The sequence below is a fragment of the Capra hircus genome, chromosome 9 (genome assembly GCF_001704415.2).
Source record: "Capra hircus breed San Clemente chromosome 9, ASM170441v1, whole genome shotgun sequence".
Classification (NCBI taxonomy): Eukaryota; Metazoa; Chordata; class Mammalia; order Artiodactyla; family Bovidae; genus Capra; species Capra hircus.
In genome coordinates, this window is record NC_030816.1 from 82,740,513 (window position 1) to 82,751,421 (window position 10,909).

The 10,909-nt window shown below is 47.5% G+C and overlaps 1 protein-coding gene across 1 annotated transcript in view; it reads right to left on the reverse strand.

The window, feature by feature from the left end:
- The window catches only part of LOC108636785 (rho GTPase-activating protein 20-like), a 50,279-nt gene extending 42,535 nt beyond the window's left edge, over positions 1-7,744 (reverse strand). The window contains exon 1 of the mRNA XM_018053536.1: positions 7,500-7,744. Within this exon, the coding sequence (XP_017909025.1) occupies positions 7,500-7,571 (72 nt within the window). The 5' untranslated portion in view covers positions 7,572-7,744. The remainder of the gene's footprint in view (positions 1-7,499) is intronic.

The following is a 10,909-nucleotide window of genomic DNA, read 5'->3' on the forward strand; positions in this document are numbered from 1 at the left end:
AAAGGGCCATTTTCCAGACTTCTCTAGGCAGTCCGGTGGAAATCACCCTTGGGGTGAGTAACAGTTAATAGTTACTGAAGACTTCTTGCAAGTCAGGCACCTTCCCGGGGGATTGTGTAGACAGTCCCATTTGTTTTCCTCCTAGCAACTCTCAGAGGTTGGTAGTTATTATTCCCATCTTTACCAAAAGGACATCGAAACACTGAGAATTCAGAATGTGCCCAAGTTTACATAACCAGCAATCAACCAAGGTATGCCTGCTGACATGAGCTGACTTTCAACAACAGAATGCAGGACTTACAGTTCTTATTTTTACAGATTTGTAGCATGGTGATACTTGTTATTTAAGGACATACTATGAAAACCCCATTGTTTTGAAGGGTACAAATTGTTCAACTTAAAAAACTTTAAATATCTACTATTTGCAAAGCCCCAGCAATGCTACATCATGAAGGACAGTGTTACAATAACAAACTCACAGTGTGGTAACAAAGACATGTATTCAAAATAATCGTAACACAGAGAGAATGTTCTAGAAGAATGCTGGGACTGCTATGGGAACACAAGGAGGAAACATGATTTCTGGCATGGAGCTGGGGCTGGTGGGAGCAGATCTGATAGAACCTGCTGGAAGGGTGACCTTTGATCTGGCCTGGTGTTGGGGTCGATGATGCAGATGGTGGCAGGCGTGGGTGGGGAGAGGCATGCGTTGGTAGGGGGAGAAGTTCTAGCAAAGGCAGTGGGGCAGGAAATCGGAGGGTGTCCAGGAGTCAGTGGGTGAGTGAGAATGTAGGTAAGAATGGAAAGTAAGGATGGCCAGATCGCTAAGGGGTCAACGATTCAAATTATATTATACACATGGAAAGTTCTGGATCAGGAGACTGATGGAAGCAAGAAATATGTTAGTGCAACAAAGTCGTGAGCAAGACCAGTTTTAGGGAAAGGCAGAAGGTACCTCAACTGCACTAATACTTGCAAAGACCCTCAAAGAGCGCTATAAACAAACCATCCCCTGCTGTGCTGGCCCTCACACCCTTAGCCCTCTTCAGTTCTTGCGGCTGGACTAACGGTAAAATTGATACAGGACAGTTTAACAGGAGAAAATAAAAACCCATTTAAATTCACAGGCATGGAGGTCCCACAGAAATGAGAGCAGGTTTAGTTTTTACACTTTTTAGACCAAGAGGCAATGCATTTGTGAGGAGTTGGCAGGACAAAGAAACACAGGGTTGGCTCTCTGCCTTGCATTGTCCATTTCTTAAGTAACTTTAATTCAAAATAACCAATATGTCATTGAGGCATATTCTGGGGCTGCCTCCCCTGATTCCCAGCACCAGCATGCAGGTTGGTTCATGTGAATGGCCACCCTGCCTGACATGGACTGTGGGGATAATAGCTCAGGAACCTCGAAATGCACTATTTATAAACACTTTTATGTATATATCCTGGTTTGTCTACACAACTGAGAGGCAAATGTGTTTTCAAAGACATTTAACTTACAAAACAACAGTAACAGTAAAGACAGAACAAAACAACTGCCTGAAATTCGGAGGGGTCACGTGCTCCGCCTGAGGTCCTGCGGCTACAAGCGGTGGGATGGCTGTGGGCAGTCACCGACATACTATGAGTTAATAGGTTCTTCTAAATTTCCCATTTTAAATATTACATTCTGTCATCCTATGATCCAGCAATTCTGCTCCTAGGTATCTACCCAAGGGAAACGAAAATCTATGTCCACACAAAAACTTGTACGTGAATGTACATAGCAGCTTTATTCCCAATCACCAAAAAAAAAAAAAGGGAACAACCTAATGTCCATCAGCTGATGAGTGGATAAACAAAATGTGGTCTGTTCCTACAGTGAAATAATCTTCAGCCATAAAAGGGAACAAAGTACTGATGGTAGCTACAACATGCATGGGAAACACTATGCTAAGAGAAAGAAGCCAGTCACAAAAGACCACGTATTATATGATCCCATTTATAGAAAGTGTCTGTGAAGTGAAGTCGCTCAGTCGTGTCTGACTCTTTGCGATCCCATGGACTGTAGCCTACCAGGCTCCTCCATCCATGAGATTCTCCAGGCAAGAGTACTGGAGTGGGTTGCCATTGCCTTCTCCGATAGGAAGTGTCTAGAATAGACAAATCTTTGGAGGCAGGAAGTAGATTAATGCTTGCCAGGAGGTGGGAAGAATGGGATGGGGGGTTTCCTGCTAATGTCTGGGGATTCTGATTTGGGTGATGGAAATGTTCTGGAGTTAGTGGCAATGGCTGAACAACTGAGTATGTGAATGATAACTCAATTAAAATACTTGTTTTAAAACGATGTCCCAAATTGAATTCTTTATTCTCTTTGCCACTTAGCCTATATTTCTACTCATCAGAGAAGCTCCTCTTTAAAAAGGCAAATGCTTTACCAAAGCCTTCGGTCAGTTGTGCCTTAGAGAGATTCTTCTAACCTCCCACAAGGGTCAACACTGAGAGCACGGCTGTTTGGAAAAGGAGTCAGGACCCAGAAAAGGAACTCTGCTGTGGGAGGTGTGGATTTGGCTGATGGGGGAACCTCGAGGCGGGCTGGGGCCTGGGAGGCTGGGGTCGGGTTTGTGAGGTGGGATGGAGGACCCTTACTGCAGGACCCGTGGGGGTCACTCCAGAGGACACTGGTTGAGACGTTTTGAGCTGCCTCCATTTATCCTCTGCTAAGTCACAAAGTAATTAATAATAGAGGACTTCTTCTGTTATTTACCATTAAAAGAGGACGAGGATTGTAGAGCAGAGCCTGTGCTTTAATGGGTTCATATCCAGCTCTCCACGGACTAGCCATGACCTTGTTACTTCACCTCCACGCCTCTCTCTCTCATTTGTAAAATGGCAATAGTGACAATTATTATTGAATTATGAAGTGATTCACATGTAAAGATAAAATGAGATAATAACTATCCCCGCAGCATTATTATGGGTATTGCATTAGTGTTTTTTTCCCCTCTGCACCTGAGTCATATCTTGGGCTTCCCAGGCAGCAGTAGTGATAAAGAACCTGCCAATGCAGGAGACAGGAGACAGGAGACGCGGGTTCCATCCCTGGCTCAGGAAGATCCCCTGGAGGAGGGCACGGCAACCCACTCCAGTATTCTTGCCTGGAGAATGCCACAGAGAGAGGAGCCCAGCAGGCTATAGTCCATGGGGTCAGAAAGAGTCGGACATGACTGGAGGGACTTGGCACGCATGCATGAGGCATCTCTTAGTTCCCTGACCAGGGAGTGAACGCATGCCCCCCGCACTGGGAGTGCAGAGTCTTAACCACAGGACCACCAGGGATCCTGGATGAACTCTTTTTAGCCAGAGTGCTTAGAACAGTGCCGGGCACTTACTGAGGGCTCTGCTGTATATGTGCTTGAGATTTCATAAAGGCTCTGGACAGCAGGCGCACCTTTTTGAAAAGCTTACTGAGGCAAAGAAGGACATTCTGTTTTCTTTCAGGTTGCTTATCCCACATGTCCCCCATGTTTGTCTGTTAGGAAGAGCCTGGAGCATGTTTGTTACAAGTTAACAAAAGGACGGTTACACTTTGAATATTATCTTAATTCTATGCCCCACTGGAAATAAAGTTTCCAAATGGGCAAAAATTTTGTAATTTTAAATACATCTGAAGGAAATGGGTTGCATGGGTGGAGGGTACAGAGATGTGATTTTGCTGAGCAAGGCTGCCTTTCTCACAGAGCCTGTTTCTATGAAGTTACAGTTTGGGCGTGAGAACCAGGCCGATCCTTAGATAATTCAGAATACATGAATATGGGCCAGCTCCCTACAGAGGAGGCGGAAGTGTGGGTGGTTTGGGCAGTTCAGCAGGACTTCAGGCCCGGATGCATCACTACCTTTGTAGGACTGTAACTGTGTAAGGGCATGTCTTGCGCTTCCCAGGGGGCTCAGTGGTAAAGAATCCGCCTGCCAATGCAGGAGACCCGGGTTTGATCCCTGGGTTGGGAAGATCCCCTGGAGAAGGAAATGGCAATCCACTCCAGTATTCTTACCTGGGAATTCCCATGGACAGAGGAGCCTGGTGGGCTCCAGTCTGTGGGCTTGCAAAGAACCAGGCGCGTCTGAGGGACTGAACAACAAAGGGCATGTCCCACACCCATGAGGGCCTGCCGATTGAAGTCCACGCTACCAGGACTCCCAGGGCTCTCTGTGTTCGGAGGATTGGCAAGGAGAAGGGAGCAGAGATGTTCCTGCAGGTCACTCAGCAACACCTCTTTGAAGGCACGTGGCTTTGCTATGAAATCAGTTTTAGGATCACAAGTTAAAAGTCTTTGACAAAATACGGCTTCTTTTCTAAGACAAAGCCTGAGGGCTCTTCCCTTTCCGGATTTGCAGAGTGATCCATCTGAAGCACCATAGCCTGACTCTGAGTTCCCACCAGCCACACCTGGATGTCAGACAAACCGCCCAGCAACAGTGCTCATTGGGATCTCAGGCCTTCACTCATACGGAAGTGATGTTTCAGAGGCTGTGATGTGTGCTAACAGGAAGTTAGGTCCTGGCAGGACCACCACCATGCCTCTGTAGGTGATCGTCACCGACAATATGGAATCTGGGGTCACGGGGTGAACAGCGAGCCACCAAATGTCGGAGGAGGTGAGGGAGGTGCTGGATCTGGGTGTTCCCAAGGAACTACAAACTCAGGCTCACAGGAGCCAGTTCCCAGAGTCAAGTCAATGGGGCGGCTTCGAGAAGCAGAGACAGATGGCTGATATCAGGCCCTCCTTGGTGGAATGTTGGCTGATGAAGCTGGAAATGGGATCAAGGACCAGGTGCAACCCCAGACCCAGCGTTGGGATGGTGGCCTTCACTTGTGGTGAAGCCTAACGGGTGTATCACAGCCTGATCCAAAGTGGTTGGCTACAACCAGTGGGGGCACCAGGTGGCACTGGGAGAGCAGCTCACTCTCCCTGGGAGGGCCCCAGCCCGGGGTGATGACAGAGAATCAGACCTTTTACTTGGTGGCTTCCCTGTGGCCATCGTGGCCTTTGTTTTTAATAAAGGCTACACACAATGGAAAGAAACTAGGCAATAAAGAGAAAAGCCAGAGTTTATCATTACAAAGAAACAGCAGAAGGGGTAAGGCTCTTCCCTCCACCCCACGCCAGCCCCCAGGCAGTGGTGAACGGAGGGTGGAGGGTGAGGGCTGGGCTGGGTACACGAGCCGCTGCTGCAGGTTGGTGACCTGAATGAGCTCTTTCAAATCAAATAGGCTTCCACGTGTCCCCGGTGTCCCTCTATCTTTCCTTCCAGAATCTGATACTGTTGCAATTTTGAGGTCATTATCCTCAGCAAGGAACACCACCATTTAGAGACGAAGAAGGAAAAAAAAATTAGCTCGCTTTTGCTTCCACTCAAATGCTGGGACCACAGCGTCCAGAAGGTTCTTAAAAGAAGCCTGTCTGAACTAATGCTCCTGAAATTATAGGCCCTAGACTACTTTTGCTCTATGATTTAAAAAGTTGAACTCTAACTAGTCTTTCTTTTCTTGCAAATGAGAAGTTTTGTTATTAACTAATAGTCAGTTTTTCAACCTTTCCCCCTCAAAAGCTTTGTGCATGTACGCTGGCGCATTTCCCACATCCACTCCTCCTCATCTGACAGTGAGCCCTGTTGACTTCTTCCTCCAGAATGTCCCACAAAGCGCCTCATCCTCTGGGCTCCCACCCAGGCCCTCGTATTTCTTGCTCCTCTTTTTGCAGGAACATCAAGACCAGGAGGTGTCCTGCCATTGCTCTCCATCCCCTACAACTCACACTCTCTATTATTGCCAGATTGTCACTTAAATTTTTTTTTAAAATGTGGACCATTTTTAAGGTCTGTATTGAATTTTTTTTATAATATCTTTTCTGTTTCCTGTTTTGGTTTTTTGGCTGAGAGAGGCAGGTAGGATCCTAGATCCCGGACCAAGGATTGAACTCACACCCCTTGCATTGGAAGTGAGGTCCTGACCACTGGACTGGAGGGAAATCCCCCAGGTTGTCACTTAAACCGCAGATCTGAACACGTCACTTTCCTGCAGGAGAGCTGTGAGTCCCACCTGGAGCACAGGCCCTGCATCCCAACAGCACATCCTGGACACACCTTCCATCCAGGTCTGTGGCCAGATGTTCCCCTGCCTGCAAGTCCCTTCTCTGCCTGGCAAACTCCTATGCTTCCTGCAAGACCTGGCCCAGGGCATCTCTTCTAGAAGCCCCCTGTTTCCCCAGGGGAAGCCCTCCACTCTGTACTCCCCGGACACCTGTGACCTCACTGCACCGTCCAGAGTCTGTGCTGGGCTTCTCCCAGCCATGGGCTCCTCTGTTTGGTTGGCCCAAGGTCCTCCACGTGCCTGCATTTGATCCATGCTTGCCACCTGCACAAGTGTCTACGTGGAGGGCAGTTGCTAAGTGCAGTTACAAAGAAGAAACAATCCCTAAAGCTTCGTTTCCAAGAACACCGGCCAGCTGAGATGGAAGATTCCTGGTGGGTCTACTTCAGACAGAGTCACGCTCTTGCTGTCCCAAGAGGTGACACAAATCCTTAGCCTTGTCTCTTCTGGGGTGGTTGAGTTTTTTCCTAATGACTTCTGGCCTGAATCTGGGCCAAGGTCAAGTGCTCCTGTGGCCCCTTTAAATTTGGCTGAGGTGGTCTAAATTTAAACCTCTTATCCCTTCTCCTTCCCTTTGCTCCAAGATATATCATTTCATGTGAACACGACAGAATCATCTTTAAGAAAGAAATCCACTCCTTAAATAAACAGAAGTTTCATTTCACTTAACAAGTGTTAAATTGATCTAGCATCAACAAGCAACTGTTGATTTCAATTTAACATCATTTGTAAATGAATTAACAAATCACAATCATTTAACATCATGCCTACTGCCGGGCCGGTGCTCTGTATGCAGAATTATGACTGTTCTTGACTGTAAGCTCAATTCAGAGATTTATGTTCCTGAAAATGTGAAGACTTGCTTTTTCTCTTCTATGCTAAATGTTTCTTTTAAAGTGAATTTAAAAAATCACTTTGAGAGCTCTTTATCACAGTATCTAGTGCGACCTACCCCCAGTACTTAGAGGAAGAGCTAAAAAGAATAAACAGGAAAGGGCAGAAGACACCAACAACGTAAAGAGGAAAGGTGTAGATTCGGGGGTTAGGATATACAATGCTCACAGTAGAAAAACAGAAAATATGGCTAATACATAAACAGTGAAAATGCACAATGGACAAAAATTCTTACATGCTAACTAACCATGGTTAACATTCCAGTAGAGATTATTGCAGATCTTCATATTAATATATTCTTCTAGATAGCTACATAAATCAATTTTGGGTCAACCAATATATACTGTTCTGAATAATGACCTTTAAATTGGAGTCTATTTTTAGTCCCCTTTGGCGGGGGGAAGACTTGCTATATTCGACTCCCCTTAGTATCTGAGTGCCCAGTGGACCTTCAGGCTTAAGTCTCCCTACTCACCATGCTTTTTGCAGCGGGGACCCCATCACGGCTTTTCCCTGGGGGTGCTTTCGGAGCCTGGGGACCAGGCATGCTGGGGCAGCTCCAGAAGAGCCAGGAGCTGAGCTCAGAGTCTCACGACCACACTGGACCTGAGCAGCCCGGACCCACGCTGGTCTTTCCGGGCGGTGGTGCAGTCAGAAGTGCTGTTCCCAGCCGAGGGCTCAGGCGCTTCCACGCATGCGCCTGCCCTCTGTCTCAGGGACTCGCTCTATCTGCCAACTGGCTAGAAAGTTGCGAGTTCTCGCTCCTTCATTCTCTCTCTCTGTCTCTTTCACCCTGCTCTTGGTCTGACCTGCCGAATTCTAAAGAACTTCATGCCACAAGGGTCTGTTTTCAGCAAATGTGACTTGCCCAAAACGGGTCGCCCAGCATCTCTCATTGCAGAAGATTCCATCAACTGTTGGCCACTCTTACCCAAAAGAACGGTGCAGACCAGTGAATGGAAAGCAGTCCCCTGAGTGTCCAGTAGGAAGTGGCTCCAGAGCGATTGCTTTTTATAGCGCGCACAGGTGGCCGGTACAAGCCCCTCGCGTGAAGGCGGAGGGCTGGGCTCCCCGCCTCTGCAGAGAGAAACGTTTTCAAAGAGAACAGAAGCGCGAAGGAATGACTTGCTTACTTCTGGGAAGTTGAGAGAGTTAATTAAAAATTTTTTTTTTCTTGGTGAAGATCCCCTTTTTGGCTGAATCCATTCATATTGGTGATCAACAGAGCGCACGGATTTCTTAAGAAATACTTTTCTATCAGTAACTGTGACAGTCATTCAGAAGATCCTTCAGAATTTAAGGTTTAGTGGCATCCTGAAAGATACCTGGTCCCAACTCCCAATTTTCTAAATAAAGAAACTAAGGTTCAAAATCAATAATTTCTTCAAGTTCTCCGAGCAGCCTGATTTGGTTTTGGATGCTACCATTTACCCGGATGTTCTATCATACTCTCTGCTGTTGCGAGCATCAGTGGGATTTGGTACAAACGGGGCATCTCATGCCAGTGTAGTTTGTGTGCCGCACACAAGGATGGGCATGAAGTAAGGGCAGACACCACTGTGCTTATCTTTGCAGAGATTTACACCCATTATCGGAGAAAGCAATGGCACCCCACTCCAGTCCTCTTGCCTGGAAAATCCCATGGATGGAGGAGCCTGGTGGGCTGCAGTCCATGGGATCGCGAAGAGTCAGACATGACTGAGCGACTTCACTTTCACTTTTCACTTTCATGCACTGGAGAAGGAAATGGCAACCCACTCCAGTGTTCTTGCCTGGAGAATCCCAGGGACAGGGGAGCCTGGTGGGCTGCTGTCTGTGGGGTTGCACAGAGTCGGACACGACTGAAGCGACTTAGCAGCAGCAGCAGCACACTCATTATGGTAGTTTCAGAATACAGAGGATCTATTAAATATTTAAAATGAAGCCCCTGTGTTAAGGTTGCATATTGAAAGCATCATGCCTCATCCATCTGAAAGTGAAAGTCGCTCAGTCGTGTCTGACTCTTTGCGACCCCATGAACTATACAGTCCCTGGAATTCTCCAGGCCAGAATACTGGAGTGGGTAGCCTTTCCCTTCTCCAGGGGATCTCCCCAACCCAAGGATGGAACCCAGGTCTCTCGCATTGCAGGCCGATCCTTTACCAGCTGAGTCACAAGGGAAGCCCAAGAATAATGGAGTGGGTAGCCTATCCTTTCTAACTTTATTGAAATAATATGGGAGGAACAGAGCAATGTCAGTGCGGGAAAAGAGAAACTGAAGTGAACTAGGATAGGTTCTCAGTTCTGAGAGTTAAACAGCTTCTCTTCCAGCCTTTTCCGCACAGCAGTATTAATGAGATTATCAATTGAAAGGTGAGATCATCTGAAATAAATGTAGCCTCTGGCCAATTAGTCTGTGTTGGCATCTATTCTGGGATAGCATTTCCACCCCGTTCTTTGGGGCTCGTCCCCCAGGTTGGGGGAGAGCAGCTGTTCTCTGACCTGGCTGCTGCTGTGGCTGGTTGGGTCTGGCTGGGCCAAGAGTTTTTCCACACGGCTCCTGGCCACAGTCAATTCTCACTCCAGGAATAACCACCAGACCCAAAATAGGACCGAGTTGTTTCCCAGGAAATTTGCAAATGGTCTGAGGAGAAGAAAGCACCTCGTGGGCATAGGGACTGTGAGAGGGAAAATTGGGGGTGTTTCAAGGGACCACCGACCCCCATGTATTCTGGGGAAGAGGAGGGAGCCAGTCTGCAAAGGGGAAAGCAGAGTGAGGCGGACAGAGAGGGCGGGCAGGAGGTGGGGGACCCTCACGGCAGCGGCTGGTCACGGGGCCACGTGTTTTCTGATTTGGGGTTTTGAGAGTCTCTCCAGAATCCTCCCAGCAAACTGACATCTCTAACTCCCATAAATCATCATAGAAGTAGAGGGGTTAGGGCTGATTTATACAAAATTATCTAGTTTGTACAAAGAATTCTCTGCTAAAGGAGATGTGGAAGACAAATCAAAAACTTTTCTTTGTGAGTTTAATCAACAACCAAAAAAAAAAAAAAAGCATAACCTACAGATGGCATTTACTCAGACAGCGGTCAATTACTTTTTACAGCCTTTTTCTAAGGGAGAAAGCGGCCACCTACACCCCAAGGAGAGAGGTTGTTGTGAGAAAGCAAGAAGACACCTTGATCTTGGACTTCAAGCTTCTGGAGTCAAGAGAAAACAAACGTCTGTTGTCTGGGGTAGTCTGTTGCGGTAGCCAAGTGGATTAACCCACCATCCAATCTGCTCTGGCTCCTGGGCCATCTTTCTGCAGGCGAGCCAGGCTGTCAGCTTTGCGGGTTCTTGAACACGCTTTGCTTATCCCTGGGTCCGATTTATGAGCCGGGTCTTTGTTATTTACACCACCCGTTCCTTGGCATGTTTTGTCATTTGGTTAGGCATGACCTTCCCCCTTCTCCTGACTGCTAAACAGAGATGCAGCAGGTTTGACAAGCAGCCCCTGGTCCCTTCCTCTTGGTCCCTGCTGGGTTTCCTCGGGCACCACAGCTGTTAGTCACAGCTCACGTGTGTGGGGTCCTTCGGTCTATTGTCTGTCCTTAAATGTTTCTTATCCTCAGGGTGCTGTCTCCATTTTTTAGCGGCCCCTGCATGCATACTTAGTGGCCCAGTCTTGTCTGACTCTTTTGTGACCCCAAGGATAGGAGCCTGGCGGGCTACAGCCCATGGGGTTGCAAAGAGTCGGACATGACTGAGCGACTAACACACCTCACTGCCTCCACGACCCGCTGCATTTTCCAGGACAGGGACCACGCTGTATTTCTCTCTGTAGGTCCAGGCTCAGCAAGGTGCTTGGCAATTTGTAAATACACAATTTTTTGTTTCTTTTCGAAAGAATGGGTGGATGTA